The sequence below is a fragment of the Cucurbita pepo genome, chromosome 8 (assembly GCF_057944985.1).
Source record: "Cucurbita pepo subsp. pepo isolate OVF chromosome 8, ASM5794498v1, whole genome shotgun sequence".
In the NCBI taxonomy this organism is placed as follows: Eukaryota; Viridiplantae; Streptophyta; class Magnoliopsida; order Cucurbitales; family Cucurbitaceae; genus Cucurbita; species Cucurbita pepo.
This window is the reverse complement of record NC_141805.1, coordinates 12,094,205-12,112,015: the sequence shown is the minus strand read 5'-3', so window position 1 is coordinate 12,112,015 and position 17,811 is coordinate 12,094,205. Positions and strand designations below refer to the sequence as shown.

At 39.1% G+C, this 17,811-nt stretch overlaps 3 protein-coding genes and 1 non-coding gene across 4 annotated transcripts; 2 read left to right on the top strand and 2 right to left on the bottom strand.

Moving 5' to 3' along the window:
• Positions 1-393: 393 nt before the first annotated feature.
• Positions 394-6,076, top strand: LOC111799927 (MLO-like protein 8). Its single transcript, XM_023683452.2, has 15 exons — positions 394-730; positions 1,601-1,658; positions 1,749-1,972; positions 2,054-2,170; positions 3,499-3,559; positions 3,645-3,733; positions 3,810-3,884; positions 3,958-4,046; positions 4,120-4,169; positions 4,255-4,295; positions 4,386-4,559; positions 4,634-4,669; positions 5,216-5,283; positions 5,368-5,428; positions 5,535-6,076. Exons 1-15 carry the CDS (start codon positions 542-544, stop codon positions 5,940-5,942), a joined length of 1,740 nt encoding a protein of 579 aa, XP_023539220.2. The 5' UTR covers positions 394-541; the 3' UTR covers positions 5,943-6,076.
• A 149-nt stretch (positions 6,077-6,225) lies between these two features.
• On the top strand, positions 6,226-7,400 carry RHA3B (RING-H2 finger A3B). Its single transcript, XM_023683457.2, has one exon. The coding sequence runs from the start codon at positions 6,603-6,605 to the stop codon at positions 7,305-7,307; it is 705 nt and encodes a 234-aa protein (XP_023539225.2). The 5' UTR covers positions 6,226-6,602; the 3' UTR covers positions 7,308-7,400.
• Positions 7,401-9,452: 2,052 nt separating this feature from the next.
• TRNAL-AAG (transfer RNA leucine (anticodon AAG)) lies at positions 9,453-9,533 on the bottom strand. The gene has a single exon. It is a non-coding gene; the product is annotated as a tRNA-Leu (tRNA).
• Positions 9,534-9,731: 198 nt separating this feature from the next.
• Positions 9,732-14,002, bottom strand: LOC111799928 (GTP binding protein). Its single transcript, XM_023683456.2, has 7 exons — positions 13,790-14,002; positions 12,085-12,221; positions 11,510-11,570; positions 11,233-11,368; positions 10,800-11,130; positions 10,462-10,590; positions 9,732-10,370 (listed from the first exon to the last, which is right to left on the bottom strand). Exons 2-7 carry the CDS (start codon positions 12,179-12,181, stop codon positions 9,940-9,942), a joined length of 1,185 nt encoding a protein of 394 aa, XP_023539224.2. The 5' UTR covers positions 12,182-12,221; positions 13,790-14,002; the 3' UTR covers positions 9,732-9,939.
• Positions 14,003-17,811: the final 3,809 nt, after the last annotated feature.

Genomic DNA, 17,811 nt, shown 5'->3' with positions numbered 1-17,811 from the left:
GTGAGCTTATATGTCTCCTTCGCTTCTTCTGATTTTGTAAAGGTTAAGAAATTTACCGAGTTTTTGAATCTATATATAGCAGTTACTACGAGTAATTACATAGGTTCAATCTTACTAAAAATCACCGTGGGGCACACATTTTTAAGTCGAACCGTCTCGAAGCGGACAAGTACAAAAGTTGTCCTTGTCTAAGCACAGGGGATTGGGGTGAGACACCACATGAGGAACATCCATTGGTCACCCAATTTATTGATGAAGACCAGAAATGGGTTTAGTTTTAAATCACATTTAATTTGATGGGGTGATAATGTAAGATTAAAATATCCATAAAAATGTAACCTTTTTTTAAGATTTAACGTAGATTCTTGAAATGTTTGAACGCTCTCATCATTAATGACCAACAAGGTGGGCTCCACGGTTCAGTGAAGTGCTTCTTTTCTCTCCAATAATGTCGCAGTAGCAGCTTGGTTTTACTTTACCAAATTAATTCTCCATTTTTCTGCCATTTTAGCTCTTTGCTGCTTAGGTTTCTGCTGTTTTGATGGCTGTTTCTTGTCTCTGTTTTTGTCTTCTGTTTGGGGGCGCCGCTGTCGTTGCTGCCGCAGGCGGTGGAAGCGGCGGCGGTTCCAGGCAGCTCGATAACACACCCACATGGGCTGTTGCTGGGGTTTGCTTCTTTTTCATTGTTATTTCCATTGTATTGGAGAAAGTTCTTCACAAAGTTGGAACGGTAATTAGTTTTTGATTGATTTCTCTTCTTTTTGTTGCTTCTGTTCTTTTGTTCTTGTGTATTCTCATTTGGGTGTTGTTTCTCAAAGCATCTGTTCATTCACTTATCCTTAAAATTTTCGAATTACTATGAATATGTTTGTCTTTAAGAAAAGATTTCTGAAATGAATCAACTTTCCCGACGATTGTTGGGAGGGAGTCCCATTGGCTAAGAACCCCAAAGCAAAGCCACGAGAGCTTATGTTCAAAGTGGATAATATCATACCATTGTAAAGAGTCGTGATTCCTAACATGGTATTAGAGTCATGCCTTTAACTTAGACATGTCAATAGAATCCTCAAGTGTCGAACAAAGAAGTGCTAGCCTCGAAGGTGTAGTCAAAAGTGACTCAAGTATCGAACAAAGGGTGTACTTTGTTCGAGGACTCTAGAGAATGAGTCGAGCCTTGATTAAGGGGAGACTGTTCGAGGGCTTCATAAGCCTCAGGGGAGGCTCTATAGTGTACTTTGTTTTAGTGGAGGATGGTTGAGGATTGTTGGGAGGGAGTCCCACCTGGGTTTATAAGGAATACATCTCCATTGGTATGAGGCCTTTTGGGGAAGCCTAAAGCAAAGCCACGAGAGTTTATGTTCAAAGTGGACAATATCATACCATTGTGGAGAGTCGTGATTCCTAACCTGAACGATATCGGTGTATTTTTCTACAAATTTTCATAGCAAGCCTAAAGCAAAGCCACGAGAGTTTATGTTCAAAGTGGACAATATCATACCATTGTGGAGAGTCGTGATTCCTAACCTGAACGATATCGGTGTATTTTTCTACAAATTTTCATAGCCCAAATCTACTCATTGATTTGTTCTTGTTCTCTTAGTGGTTGACAGAAAAGCACAAGAGTTCTCTGTTGGAAGCTTTGGAGAAGGTTAAGGCTGGTAATACAATACTCATACACACCACATTGTATCAAAACTTTGAGTATGAGAAAGAAAAAAAAAGATGAACATTCCACAAACTTTGTGCAGAGCTGATGATTTTGGGATTCATTTCCCTGCTTCTAACCTTTGCACAAGGATTTATAGTCAAAATCTGCATTCCTCCAGCCATTGCCAATACCATGTTGCCTTGCCCACTTGAAAAGAAAGATGACTCATCGTCTGAAAACAGCGACGACGAACATCACCGGAGGCTTCAATGGCTAATCCGAAGATCGTTGGCTGGAGGCCACAATGTCGCCCCGTGTAAGGATGTAAGAGCCTGTCCCATGAATCTTATCATTGGTTTGATAAACTTGATTGTCTTGATAAACTATGTTCATTCTTTCTAATAGGGTAAGGTGTCTCTTATATCTATTGATGGATTGCATCAGTTGCATATTCTCATATTCTTCCTAGCTGTGTTTCATGTGGTCTTTAGTGTTACCACAATGACACTTGGAAGGGTAAAGGTAAGGGCTGTTTTCTTCTTTGTTTGTATGATTTTGATGTTCTTTTTAAGTCTTTCATAGAACGTATTAATTCAATTCTTGTGTGAGATCCCACGTTAGTTGGAGAGGAGAACGAAACATTCCTTATAAAGGTGTGAAAACCTCTCCTTTGTATGACTTGGACTGTGGGCTTAGGCTGTTCTAAATGGTATAAGAGCTAGACGCCGGGTGGTGTGCCACCAATGACGTTGGCCTCCAAGGAGGTGGATTGTGAGATCCTACATTGGTTAGAGAGGAGAACGAAACATTTCTTATAAGGGTGTGAAAACCTCTCCCTAGTAGACGAGTTTTAAAACCTTGAGGAGAAACCCAAAAGTGGAAACCCAAAGATGAGAAACGAAGCATTCCTTATAAGGGTGTGGAAACCTCTCCCTATTAGACGCGTTTTAAAACCTTGAGGGGAAACCCAGAAGGGAAAACCCAAATATGACAAACGAAGCATTCCTTATAAGGGTGTGGAAACCTCTCCCTAGTAGACGCGTTTTAAAACCTTAAGAGGAAGCCCAGAAGGGAAAACCCAAAGATGATCGGCTAACGGTGGGATTGGGCTATTATAAATGGTAGCAAAGTCAAACACCGAGCGGTGCACCAGTGAGGATGCTGGGCCCCCAAGGGGGGTTGATTGTGATATCCTACATTGGTTAGAGAGGAGAACGAAACATTGCTTATAAGGGTGTGAAAACCTCTTCCTAGTAGACACGTTTTAAAACCTTGAGGGGAAACCCAGAAGGGAAAACCCAAATATGACAAACGAAGCATTCCTTATAAGGGTGTGGAAATCTCTCCCTAGTAGACGTGTTTTAAAACCTTGAGAGGAAGCCCAAAAGGGAAAACCCAAAGATGTCAATATCTGCTAACGGTGTGATTGGGCTGTTAAAAATGGTAGCAAAGCCAGACACCGAGCAGTGCACCAGTGAGGATGCTGGGCCCCCAAGGGGGGTGGATTGTGAGATCCTACATTGGTTAGAGAGGAGAACGAAGCATTCCTTATAAGGGTGTGGAAACCTCTTCCTAGTAGACACGTTTTGAAACCTTGAGGGGAAGCCTATAAGGGAAAAGACGAGCTTACGTGAATTTTTATAGTATGATTCAACTCAACGTCTTGTCGTGGTCTGACTTGAGTCGTATAAAGTAAAACCAATGTATGAGCCATGACCTAAAGTAAAGCAGGAAAAGAGAGGAAAAATGTCCTTAGTTATGTCATGTAACCAAGTCTTGAGATCATTGCCTAGTGAATTTTGCACCTACATCGTCATCGCTTCGTTACGAACGGAACTATTTCTACTCAGATCCGAGGCTGGAAGGAGTGGGAGAAGGAAACTTCGACTCATAACTACGAGTTCTTCAATGGTCTGTCATTTTGTTCTTTCATCAAACAACACTTAGCATAGAGAGTTTGTAGTTTCACACGAATTGGTTCTTCTTCTATGCACAGATCCTGCAAGATTTAGGCTCACTCATGAGACATCTTTTGTGAAAGCACACACCAGCTTTTGGACACGCCTTCCTGTCTTCTTCTATATTGTAAGAGAAAGTTTCTCAATACCCTTTCGAGTATCCATCGATATCGAAATGACTCGGGTTTGATTATATGTTGCAGGGCTGCTTCTTCAGGCAATTTTATGGCTCGGTTAGTAAGGCCGATTACTTAACGCTCCGCAATGGATTCATAACAGTGAGTTATCCATTGCTAAACTCTAAACTGATCACAGCTTCGAGTTTCGAAATGTAATACAATACTCTTGTAGGTTCATTTAGCACCCGGAAGTAAATTTGACTTCCAAAGATATATCAAAAGGTCATTAGAAGACGACTTCAAGGTAGTCGTCGGTGTGAGGTAATAGTTCGATATCGTTTTAACTACGAACAAACTATTGTTTAGTTCTTACGAGCTGGTCTTTTGGTGGCAGTCCTGTTCTGTGGTTGTCATTTGTGATCTTCCTGCTTCTTAATGTAGCTGGTATGATAACTTCACTGAATCTAATGATTTTGACTTAACAATTAGCTCAAAAACTCGATTAGGACGAAAACCGTTTCGCTTTCAGGGTGGCGGACAATGTTTTGGGCGTCGTTTATCCCTTTGATCGTAAGAAAAAATCTCTATCTTTCAAGGGAAATTCATCAGATTAGCTTGTTAGTGTTATTATATGATGATGGCTGTTTGAACCTCACATAGATAATCTTAGCTGTTGGATCAAAACTTCAAGCCATTTTGACTAGGATGGCTCTTGAAATCTCGGAGAAACATGCCGTGGTCCAGGGAATTCCGCTCGTGCAAGGGTCCGATAAGTACTTTTGGTTCGGTCGACCTCAACTGATTCTTCATCTCATGCATTTTGCTTTGTTTCAGGTAACCAAAACCTCCCATCATATGCTGCTTTATTTTAGTGTTGATCTGATTATCAGCTCATTTGGTTTATGCAGAATGCATTCCAGATCACCTTTAACTTGTCTATACTGGTATTCTTCTCGACGTTATATCGATTTCTTTCCGTTCTCCGATCAAGAACAATGTTTTATTTACGGTTCGGGAACTTTAAGAAGGTTCATGTGAGATCCCACATCGGTTGGAGAGGAGAACGAAACATTCTTAATAAGGGCGTGGAAACCTCACCCTAGCAGACGTGTTTTAAAACCTTAAGGGAAGGCCCAGAAGGGAAAACCCAAAGAGGACAATATCTGCTAGCGGTGAGCTTGGGCTGTTCCAAATGGTATCAGGGCCAGACACCAGGCGGTGTGCCAGCGAGGACGTTGGCCCAAAAAGGAGGTGGATTGTGAGATCCCACATCGATTGGAGTGAGGACGCTGGGCCTCGAAGGGGGGTGGATTGTGAGATCCCACATTGGTTGGAGAGGAAAATGGGGACCTCTCCCTAGCAGACGCGTTTTAAAACCTTAAGGGGAAACCCGAAAGGGAAAGTCCAAAGAGGTCAATATCTGCTAGTGGTGAGCTTGGGTTACAATTTTTCTTGTAAGCTACAATCGACGATATAGTTGTTGCGTGCAGCATTCTTTCGGGTCGAATTCTTGCTTCTCCGACGGTCCCGTCCTTACCATTGTAAAAGTTTGTATAGGGTAAGTAAGCCTTTCTTCCCTTCTAATGATATGAATGCTTGAGCTTTTTTATCACAAGGCTTTCATCTGCTTATGGTTTTGTAGGGTCATAACATTGTTTCTCTGCAGCTACGTTACACTTCCGATATACGCCCTTGTAACTCAGGTATTTACGTATCTCGACTTTATCCGTTCTTTCTGCCTCGTGCCTGCGAAACGTATTGTTGTGAGGCTGAAGGGTCGGTCGTATGATGGATGTTTATGAATTGCAGATGGGGTCGGGCATGAAAACGTCCATTTTCGACGAACAGACATCAAAGGCGCTCAAGAAATGGCATGAAAAAGCCAAGAAGAAGCGGGTTCTACGAAGCTCAGCAACTAGAACACTTGGACGTAGTTCTAATGCTTCGCCTTTGAGCTCCTTTGGACGCTCATTGCGACGGTTTAAAACCACGGGACACTCCATACGTGTGCCTGCGTACGATGACCTTGAATCGTCTGATTACGAGGGCGATTCACCAGCAACGGCTATGCAAGTATCGAGTATTGAATCGAGTAATGTCGATGTGGATGGAGATGAAATACACGAAATTGGTGAAAGGGAACAACCGGAGAGTATAGAGCAAACTAAAGAAGAAGGAGATGAGTTCTCGTTTATAAAGCCTGCACCAGTGAAATGAATAAGCTTGGTGGCTATAGGTGAGAGCTTGTACATGTATTAAGATTTTGTTTGCACATATCATATAGTTTTCATTTGGGTCTCCAAAGAATATGAATCATCATACCCTAAAGTTTTAAGGGTCGAGATTTATTATGTTCGGCATAGATATTCAATTAGGTCTTGGTCATTCACGTGAATAGAGAGAATAGCGAGTGCAGATTCATGGGTTGGGGAGCAATGGATGCGTCCGAACAAGCAAAGATGGCTGATGTGTCTTGAAACATGGGACGACATCACGATGCATGAGTTGTGTTGATAGGAACCGAGATGGCAATGAGATGCGACGTTGCACACTCACGATAAGCCTTAAGGAAAACTTAAGCCCCATATTCATTTTCGGCCCAGTTTTGTGCCTTCGTCCACTGTGCGAAATCTAAGCTTGTTCGGCCATACATGTTGTTCGTGCGTGCATGTTTGTATGCGACACAACAACGTCGATCTCATTATCATCTCGGGACAGATGGGCCATCTTGGCTTTCTCGGACCTATTGGGAATTGACCCATGTGCCGATTATCTCATTAGGACATCCCAAACATCCATCCATCCGAGTTCATTAAGGGATAGAAGAAGAATCTAACCGAGCTTAAAGGATAACTATGAGTAACAAATAACCAAACTATGGAGTGGCCCACCTCCCAAGTTGTCCTCTTCTCCCCTCTTCCCCTTTTAACAACAAAGTTCTCAAGATTTTTCCTTTTCCATAGATTTCTCTTCTTTTTCTCTGTTCAAATCCGTGTCATGACTCGTTATTTCCAAGCTTTGGCGGGGAATACTTCCTCGGCGACGGCGACAGCGACGGCGCCGCCCCCAGAGGCGGTGGCTATAGAGTCGGACTTCGTGGTGATTCTGGCGGCGCTACTGTGTGCTCTAATTTGTATGGTGGGGCTGATAGCGGTGGCTCGATGCGCGTGGCTCCGGCGTGGCAGTAACGGTGGCGGTGCAGGAAATCAGGCGTCAGCGAACAGGGGATTGAAGAAGAAAATCCTTCAATCCCTACCGAAATTCACGTACAGAGCATCGGGGTCAGGCGGAGAAGGGAAATTCGCGGCGGAATGTGCGATCTGCCTGGCGGAGTTCCTAGACGGAGAGGAGATCCGACAACTGCCGCAGTGTGGCCATTGCTTCCACGTCAGCTGTGTAGACACGTGGCTGAGCTCCCACTCGTCCTGCCCCTCTTGCCGCCAGATTCTGGTAGTGGCCAGATGCCAGAAGTGCGGCGAGTTCCCGGCCGTCGTCCACGGCGGCGATCACAACAACGAGGAGGAGCAAAAGAGGAGGGAAGATAACAATGGTAACAACAGGGGTTTGGGATTTTTGCCTTGACTTTTAGTCAACGCCATACCCTTCTAATTATTGCTCACTTCTCTTTTCTCCAACTCACTCAATATATATATATATATATATATATATATATATCTCGAGATTACATGAACATCGTCAAGAAATTTTTAAAGTTCGAGAAACGATTATGAACGTAGCTCAACTAGTCTAGCTTAAGGTATTATACTCTCGAGCGTTCAAATACTTTAGTCTAAATATCGTTGAACTAAGAAATAAATGGTCTTATACTCTCGAGCTAAAAATTAGTGATTTCAAATATTCTACCCTAAAAAAAAAACGAAACTGAACTCTTGAGCTCAGTAATTTCAAATATTCATCCTTATATTTTTTTTTGTTGAACTAAGAAAAAAAAAAAACGAGATTGTACTCTTAAGCTAACAATCAGTGATTTTATATATTTTACCTTATATTTGAATAAAAAAAAAAAAACAGGTATTATATTTTCAAGTTAATGATTAGTGTTTCTAAATATTTCAAAAAAATTATACCCTACTCTCGAACTAACGATACACGAAAAAATAATAAATAAAAAATTAAAAGTTGGTATGAACGATGATTCTATTCTCTTATTTACTTTAATACTTTGAACATTTTGATTCTCGTACTTACATTTACTTTATTTTAGTCTATTTTTAAAATATATAATTTATTTAAAAATTTATGTTGGAAAATAAAATAATATTTTTTTTTATATTTATATTGTCATAGTTTGTATATAAAGTAAATTAAAATAATTTAAAATTGGGTAAATATTTAGAGTTTTGACTGATTATTAATTATTTATTTATGTGGGGAAGAGAAAATAAAGCAATCTTTGGATTATAGTTTTAATTAATTATTAAGCAAAATAGATATTAGGCATTAATGTCTTGTCACCATTCAAACCTCTATTTATACTTCTTTTATTCCTCCCTATAATTATGCAACCCTCTTTTTTTTATTCAAAACAATTCTACTTTGTAGCTTAGACTCTTTTGATACGACAGTTGAGGTAAGAATCCGATCTAGCTAAGTCCGTACAATTTCCCGAGTGTAGCACCTTATTACATAAGCTCTGATGCTTCGATGACAAAGTTCAGTAGGGTTTAGGAGAAATGTAGTAAGTAGTTAGGGCTTTTTGTGTGAGTATGCCTCTAAGGTGTATTTGTAGTGCATCAGGCTGAGACCATTGTGGTCGATCTGACTAACTGATGATAGTAGAAGCGTATTATTATTGAACTAGGTTGAGACCGTTTTGGTCGGTCTGACTTAGGCTGATGATAGCAGAAGTGTATTTGTATTGGACTAGATTATGACCGGTTTGGTCAATTTGACTCAGGTTGATGATAGCACGTAAAATGTGTTAAATTAGTGTATTTGAGAAGAATTGAGATAAAAATGAACAATTTAGACATAATTTCAAGCAACCGAGTAAAGAGCTAGAGTGAACTTGAAATGCAATATTAACGTCTAGCTCTATGTTATAAAATCGATGAAAAGAGAGCACGTAAATGAAGAGTCGTGAATTGAAGAAGCTTCGCTTCTTCCCTCGTTTAGGTATATGTTTATGTTTGAGTGTCTCTCTATCACACATCTCTGCCCATTATTTTCCTTACATTTATGCTCATTATAATCTAACACGTGCTTAAAGCTCAACCATTATTTGTGCTCAACATTTTATATATGTATATATATGTGATAGTGGTAGGGTAAGAGAACGTGAGAGTCGCATTCTAAGCTTTATTTTTTTATTGGGTTTTGATCTAACATGTTCGTAATTACTGATTTTGAAGTTTTTATAGATAGAACTTGGAATAACGCTTCTACCACGATTTGAATCACTCAAATCGAAGCTAAAACGAAGAAGTTATGACTAAAAAAAAAAAGTTGAATAAGAAATATATGTTACGATAAAAGTTGATGTCTAGGGATTTGAACCCTCACTCGAAACTACACCATGAAAAGGCAGACATCAGCTTGGCGTTGTACTTGGCATTCAGGTATCCACTTCAAAAGAAACGTGTCTAAAACTACCTATAGGCGGTAGGGGTCGAACACCTGCTCCGGTAGAAATTTCTCGGTGGGGAATCTATCTCGTATTGGAATTTTGAACTCACGCTAGGCTTTGTAAAAATGTATAAAATAAATTGTTGAGAGTGGGATTTGAACCCACGCCCTTTCGGACCAGAACCTTAATCTGGCGCCTTAGACCAACTCGGCCATCTCAACTTTGTTGTCAAATGTGAACCATATCTATAGATATAAAAAATATATTGATTTTGAGAAGTAGCTGAATAACCATCAAACACGTTTGTTGAATTTGAACATTTAGTAACCTAAATACAACCTAATTAAAAATTCTAAAAGGGTATTTTTTTTTTCAATATTATAAATATTATTCTTATTTTCATGCCTAATATTAGAAAATTGGAAAACTAAAATTCTTCCTTGATCATACATTCACATCCATTGTTGTATTTAAACTAATTATATAGCACTTTAATTAGTTTGCTAAGTAGTGAGATTAACAAACTAAGAACATGATTAAATAAAACTAAGCTGTCAAACATACATTGACTGAAGGAATTGAGGAACACAAGATTGAAGAGGATAAACCATTCCCAGCTCAGAATCACTACTCCATGGCAGCAGTTTCCTCTTCATCATCGCTACTTCCACCAAACATGGCCGCCATTTTCAGCGCCAATTTTGCAGCCATTTCTCTTCTTTGAAAATCAGGCATCAACCTCAAGCTGTCCCGCATGTTCCCTATCTCACACATCAACCGTTCTAAATCCTCAACATCATGATGTTTTCCCTTGCATTCGACATGTTCTCCGTTAGTGGCCACCGCGTTTTCTTCAGCCTCTGCCTGATCACGGGTATTTTGACATGCTTGATCTTGCTCGGCATTGTCGACTTCCTTTGGATGAGCTCCGGTGTCTATGGAAGAACCTTCTCCATTCGACGAGCAACCCTTGAAATCTGTGTCGTCCCACGGTTCGGCAGAACCCTCGGATAGCTTTTCGTAGTCAATTTCAATATCGGATTCTTCTTCCGACAATTCTGATTGGATAAAACAATGGAGGCAGATACTTAGACTTTTAACTAACAGACGAAACATTGTACTAACTAAGATTAATGTAAGGCAACAGACCTTCTTCTTTTGGAAATGATGGCTTTGTTATCTTATCTCCAGATTTTAGAATCATTCCAGGCCACATATGAGCAGAAAGAGCACCATAGAGCCTTCGAACTCCTTGTATATCACCATCAATTGATAAACCTGTAGATAATAGTATAGTTATGGCATAGAAAAACAAAAACAAGATGAGAATGAATGTGACACTGGATTCATGCTATAAAAAACGAACAGATTAATTTTGTTCCAAGCAGATAAAGGAAAAACGTGGTCGAAATTCTTTGCGCTTTGATGTTCTCATGATTCGTTGCTATATAAACAGAGTATCCAAGCCAACGCTAGGACTAACTTACATTTGTCAAAATCTGCATTAGACGCACATGCTTCAATGAACTCGATATTGCGGTCAACGCACCACTCCAAACACGACCTCCTAGTTTCCCACGAGGGATCTTCGTCTCCCAATAAACTACTTCCTTCAATTTCAGAAATTCCATATTCGACTGTATCTGAATAATCTGTACAAGAGTCTTTAAGTCTCTGCTTTTGCAGAAATTTTCTGTACTCAGCATGAACTGGATGACCTGGAACAAGATCTACTTTATTTCCTATGCATAATAATACATCAAATTTCTGTAGATCAGCATGAGCGACCCAATCCCGGAGTGTCGCATGAGATGAAAGCTGCAAAGAAAAAAAGCGTAGTAGGCATACGAACATATGATATCAACGAAAATATTGATTATTACAATTGCAGTTAAGAAACTTAAAATGGAAAGGACTAACATCATTCATGTCGAAGACCATGACCAGGGCAGCCAACTGATTGAATGTAGGCAAAGCCTCGATGGAAAATGGCTCGTCCAAATGAGCCACCGATACAGAGACATCGGCTGTGTAATATTGTGTGTCGATGGTCCAACTGTTTGTCAAGGAAAAATAAATAGCCATTTTGAGCTCAAAAGTGACCTAGAAAATGCTAGTAGTTTTCATTTTGACCAACTACAGAGAAACATACATTGATACGTAAGAAGAAAAATGAAATTTTCTTTCAGTCACTTACCCATGGACCGAAACTTGAGTGGACGAATCCATAGCATCTTCAAAGTCCACAGAAAGTAATCCTACGATTAACAGAAAGACATTGAATACTCAAAATGATCAGTTTCTCTGATGCAACTGCCGAGTATTATGCTTCTTTTATAAACCATGAATGTCAAGACATATATCTAGCACCATCCCACTAACTTTACAACATTAGTCACAAGGGAAAATTACATGTTAAAGAAAGAAAAAAAAAACAGATAACTAGCAAATACAAGTTTTTCTTCTATGAAATTGTGGCCACTCTTCTTAATAAAAATTTACAAGTAGATCGAAAAAGACGAGATTGTACTTGAGCTTATGTACCAAAACAATAGAGAGACAGAGAGAATATTCTCTGATGTTGAGAAATTTGAGAAGAAAATCTAATCATTTGTTATAGCATATGATGATTGTAGTAATTGAGAACTTCAATTCCTGAAACCACTCGTACGGTATACACAGACTCTCAACAGGCATGATAATAATCAACTTAATTGCAACAAGTAAGAATTAAATAGATTGAATTTAGCGATGTAAGAGAAAGAGAATTACTTGACAGAAGGGAGCGCTTGCCAACGTTTGATGATCCAACGAAAAGGATGCCAGGTCGACTCTCCAAAGGAATTGGATTCAGATGTTCTCCACTCATGGCTATTCTTTGTTTTGAAGTCCAACCATCAAATTATTTTCTACAAATTATACCAAATAAAGCACACGTGAGCAAATGTCCAAAGACCTCTGAATTTTGAAAGGGGTAGTGTAGCTGTAGAATCTTCATGCATGAGATATGAGTTAGAGTTAATAAAAAATCCTTTACTATCATTTATTTCAATTCATTTAGAAAAAAGCGTAATTAGGTGAATGATAATAACAAACAACAACAACCAAATAAGAAAAAAGGTTCTAGAAAAACTATATTTGCTAATCCTTCTCCCCCACCTAGAGAATGAAGCGTTTTTTAACAAGGGTGTGGAAACCTCTCCCTAGTAGACACGCTTTAAAAACCTTGAGGGAAAGCCTAAAAGGGAAAGCCCAAAAAGGACAATATTTGCTAGCGGTAAGCTTGGGCCGTTACAATTAAAGTCTCCATATTTACTTGGCGAATAATACTTCATTTGTCATTCTCATTTTGCCAATACCTCCCTAATCCACTTAGCCACAATTCTCGTCTTTGCCAATACCACTCAAATCCACTTGGCCACAATTCTCATATTGCCAATAACAACCCATTCCACCAGCTCGAAGTATCATCTCACCAAGTGACTATATTTTCCCTCTCCCTGTCCATTCTAAAACGAATCTCTGGGAATCCTACCTATCCTTTAGGAGAGAAAGAACAGATATAAAAGTCCCTTTCTTTGGGAAATGCTACAACTCTCAGAGCTACCTTGTTCAGAAACCCATTCTAATCCTACAGCAACCTCATCTATACTGAATAATCTGTTGTTAGAAACTGAAAATGAGTAAGTTGAAAATCCTATATGCCTGCATCCCCTGATTAATCAGCCTGCTTACACTGTCACCAGTTGTAATGACCCAGATCTACCGCTAGCAGATATTGTCCTCTTTGGGCTTTCCGTTTCGGGCTTCCCCTCAAGGCTTTAAAATGCGTCTGCTAGGGTAAGGTTTCCACGCCCTTAGAAATGGTGGTTTGTTCTCCTCCCCAACCAATGTGGGACATCACACCGGTCAACACAAACTAAAAGTGAAAAGTACTAAGTAGGATCTCCCAGGCTGTCTCAGACCTCTAATAGCTAAAATCTTGACCTCTCACTCGTGAAAATCAAGAATTTAGCTGGAGTTGGAGTTCCATCTAGACCCTAAACCCTTTTTCCTCAACATGGCTTGAGGAAACTAGCAATTAGCATGATCATAGACTACTTCCAAATCAATTTTAAACGATCAACTTCTCCTTTTCATCGCTTTACACTCCTCCAAGTTTCAATTCACAACTGAACTGCTCAGTAACAAGACCAATCGGATCCGTTCTCAGCTCTTCCAAAAGATCTACTATACCTTTCAGTTTAGGTTTGAATAGAAAAAAAATGAAAGGATAAACTTCGATTTAAACATTCACCATAAATTATAAGCAAAAATCATTATCATTGAAGGGATTCAAATCAGAAAGTGAAATCTCAAACCAGTAGACCATATAAGTGAGATACTACGTTAATTAAATGCCAAAACGGATACAATTTGGAACTGGAAAAATGAATTCAAAGAACCATCATAGATCTACAAAATAGAGGAGTGTTACCTGGACATCTGGACCCAAAATCTGAGATTAAAGCAGAAAAGGTCAGCCCAACAATGGTAGCGATTGGGGGTGAGAAAATAAGCGATGATCCAGAATGCCTAATTGAGAGAGTGAATCTAAAGGTAAGAGGAACTAATAGCAATCAGCGATTCCCGCGATAATCACTCGTCAAGAACACCTGCTGGCTGCTGTGAAGGCGGCCATTAGGACTTGAGAGTGTAAGGAACCGACTCGGAACCTATTCGGTCGGTCCGGATCGAGCTGGGTTTTAAAGAAATTAAGACCGGACGGACCGAACCGAACCAACCCACCATTTTTAGGGTTTTCTCGCTTTCTCTAAAGGGTAGCTCCGACACTTCACTCAATGGTGAGAGTGAGTGCCACACAGTTGCTTACAAATGTCCCATGAGAGAGCGATTGTGACACACTAGTACAATATATTCGAAGACATATTTAATCAAATATTTTTACACGTCAATGTGGAGCGTTTATCTTGGTGAGGTTGCATCTTTTACTCATATGAACTTAACCAACCTTTGGGCTTGTGGTTCGGGACCTAATTGGGCCTCCAACACCACTAACGACACTACCACTTCTTTTCTTGTTTGTACTTTAAGTTTGACAATCTTACCCACTCTTCTGAGCGTGTTAGATGATGCATCCTCCTCCTCGGTTGTATCATAACACGTCTTTCTTTCGATCCATTAGACAATACTCGTGTATCACCACTACTCGACCAATTAAACTAATCATAGTCCTCGAGCCCAATTGACCTCATCACACAATAGATTAGGACACTAGTTAACGTCATTTTTATTAAATTTATGATAGATGAATTATTACAAATCTTAAAGAAAAAATCACATATAATTAAGAGTAATAACGACAATAAGAGAGAATTCATTCTCTACGACATTATCAACACAACAATATTTAGCCAAAGAACTTTCCTTCATCACATATAGAGATGTCCACGAGACAGGCAGGGACGAGAAAGTCTTCTCGACCCCATTCCACCACTCGTTTCAATTCTTGTTCCCGCAAAAAAAAAATTATTTATTTTTGTGACGGTTGAGTTCTCTGCATAACTTTTTTAAACCGTTTTTTAATATATATATTTTTTTAAATAATTTTAATGGATAATTTTCATTTTTTTAATATAATTTCTATTATTAATAATAATAATAATAAATATCATAATAAATCCATAATCTTCAATATATTTACTCGAACAAATAAAGACAAAAAATATGTGAATATAATAAGACGAAGGCAGAGGCGGGGACGAAGAATATAATCTTCATCTCTAATCTCGGTTAGCTAATGGATAGAGATCTCTCACCGCTCTCTTCTCCATTTTCAGTTCCATTTAAGACAGATTCTCGTAGGTTAAATAGATATATATATATATAAAAGTTAATGTTGTTTTGATGGATTTATGTGTAGCATATATTAAAAAAAGTAATCCAATAATAGAGTTAAACAAACATTATCTCAATTATTGATTACAAAACCCAAAAGTCTTGGTTGTTTAACTTAGCTAGGCTATGGACCATAGATGGATTGAAACTATAATCTATTTTTCAAAATGCCATTTAAATGTAATTTGAATTTACGATAATTACGACTCAATTATGCTCATATTACAAAATAATAATATGGTACATGTTAGATGAAATTACAAATTTACCCTTGAACTTTCAGATACATACCCTATAGAGCGGAGATGGAGTGGGGGAATTGGGTGGAGTGAGGGACCAGAATATAATCTCGTACCCGACCCATTTATTTAACGAAAAAGATCTTTTCTATTCTTTTTTCATCTAAACGGAGAATCTTCTTCCGGTTCGAAGCGGGTTCCTACGAGGTTCCGACCCTACGAGTAAACTAGAGATGAAAGGGTTTAGAATTAAAGGAAAAGATTGAAATAGGAGCAGGTGAAGGAAATTAGTGCATTGGTTCCATAATGTTTATCTTGGTTGGGAAGGCATTAGTCAAACGATAGAGATGAAGTAGGTGGCGTAATCAGGGAGCTTTCACACATATTTATTTCCAAAATTACCCCTACTCGAATTCAACTATTTCCCCTTCACCCCACATTTTTCTTCCCATAATTATCGAAATTTAATTTCCTCGCTTAACCGCCTCCACAAATTACTTAAATCATTATTCAAATGGAAAATAAAAGTCAGCTTTTAATTGTAGAACAACAATAGCCATAGAATAAATATGAGATTTTTTTGTAATTTTATTATTTTTAATATTCAATTAATAATGGTTTAAATATAATATTTTTTATTTTCGCCTTTCGTTGCATTTTAATTTTTACGCATAACCTTAACTTTTGTTTATTTTGTTTGATCGGGATGTCACCATCATGCTTGTCTAAAGCATGTTGCTTATGGCCGCATGACAGATGCCCTAATCTTGCTTGTTCAGGTTGGTTGACAGGGACGTAAATCAATTGAGTGGGGGAGGATGTCACGGTCATGCATCTCCAAGGCGTATTGTCAATAGCCGCATGACAGATATCTTGGTCTTGCTTGTCCAAGATCGTGTTGTCCATGGTTGCGTGTCCGTTCCTAAGTCTTCACCATTTCATGTTGGATCAGTATGAGGTGTATGACCGTTGACCAAAATTTTGTCTACACCTGCTAAAATGCCCCAAAATGTACCATAGAAGATACGATAGTAATTTAGTTTCATTTTGGTTCTTCTATTCAATTTTTTTTTATTATTAATGGAATTTTACATGATATTGACAAAATTACAATACTCGAATTACTTTGTAATAAGTCCAAAAAAAAAAAAAAAAAAAAAAAAAAGAATCCCTAAACTTTTAAGTTTAGTAACATGTTTAACTTTCAACCCTTCCATGTTAAGAACCTCAATTGGCAAGAACGTTGCGTGACATATGCTATGACTCTTCCATTTCCTAGAAATAGATCCACTTTGATCCAAGTTCCGACTAGCACACGAGCTGAATTGTATCTCAAAGAAGTTAGGGAGGAAATTGCAACTATTGATAGAATGTCGTGATGAAGAAATCGAGGCCATGGACGAAATTTCCTCGTCTTGTACCTCGGAAATGAGAGGAGGGAAAACAGGGACTAAAATATGTAGTAATGAACATAAATTTGAATGAAAGGAACAAAATGCAACTAAATCCAAAACTTAGGAGCTTAATTGATCTGAATACAGAGTAAAATCAAGCAGCAGACGAAAATAATATTTGAATTTGGAAAAAATTTAGAGATATAAATGTACTATAAAGAACATTTGGTATAATTGAGCTTTAGTAAGCATCAATTAATCGGTAAATTAAAAGGATTTTGTTCAAGTAAAGAACTGGAAGAATTCAATTTCGTTTTGCAGAAGATCTGCTCCATCTCCAACAACGTATGGGATGCCCTTCTCTATCTTACAAACAAAAAGCAACAAATATGATTTGGAAAGGATAATCACGAACTATGTGCAGGTACAGGCGTTTAGGTTTTTGTGAACAAAGTAAAGAAATGTTACGCAGAGGCAGAAGGATCGCGGAATTCAACCCTAGGTTGACTCGGCGCTCGATCACTGGAAACAGAGGATCTCTTGATGAAATCCAAGCAATCGGCAATGGCTTCCGCGTAGAAGGAATTAGAGCGGCGGAAGGACCTCAACCTGCACTCACCTCGATCGACGCACCTCGGAAACTCCGCCGAAGCCGTAGCCGAAGCCTTCGACCTTCCACCGCGCCTCGCCTTGTTAATCTTAATCGACCAGGAATAGGAGCGCCGCCATCTATTTAAGATCCTCAACAGCCAGTCGAACTTCGCCCGCAGCTTGGAGACGGAGAATCGTCTCGAGTGAAGGTGGAAGCCTCTGCAGCGTGCGAATCCATGGGAACGGCGCCTAATCCTTTGATAGGTAATAGGCTCCATTATTCGGCGGCGGAGAAGTGCTGCAACAGTGCAATCGGGAATCTGGACTCCGGTAGAGGGGATTTTGGAAGGTGGAGTAGAAGACGCTCGGAGTCGGAT

What these genes read in the sequence shown, in the direction of transcription:
- LOC111799927 (XM_023683452.2), top strand. Translation starts at nt 542, where the DNA reads ATGGCTGTTTCTTGTCTCTGTTTTTGTCTTCTGTTTGGGGGCGCCGCT. An exon ending in CCTGCTTCTTAATGTAGCTG is followed by an intron (nt 4,170 to 4,254) that starts GTATGATAACTT and finishes TTTCGCTTTCAG; the next exon opens with GGTGGCGGACAATGTTTTGG. An exon ending in ATTGTAAAAGTTTGTATAGG is followed by an intron (nt 5,284 to 5,367) that starts GTAAGTAAGCCT and finishes ATGGTTTTGTAG; the next exon opens with GGTCATAACATTGTTTCTCT.
- RHA3B (XM_023683457.2), top strand. Translation starts at nt 6,603, where the DNA reads ATGGAGTGGCCCACCTCCCAAGTTGTCCTCTTCTCCCCTCTTCCCCTT.
- LOC111799928 (XM_023683456.2), bottom strand. Translation starts at nt 12,181, where the DNA reads ATGAGTGGAGAACATCTGAATCCAATTCCTTTGGAGAGTCGACCTGGC. An exon ending in ACTCAAGTTTCGGTCCATGG is followed by an intron (nt 11,369 to 11,509) that starts GTAAGTGACTGA and finishes CTTGACAAACAG; the next exon opens with TTGGACCATCGACACACAAT. An exon ending in TAATGCAGATTTTGACAAAT is followed by an intron (nt 10,591 to 10,799) that starts GTAAGTTAGTCC and finishes TATTATCTACAG; the next exon opens with GTTTATCAATTGATGGTGAT.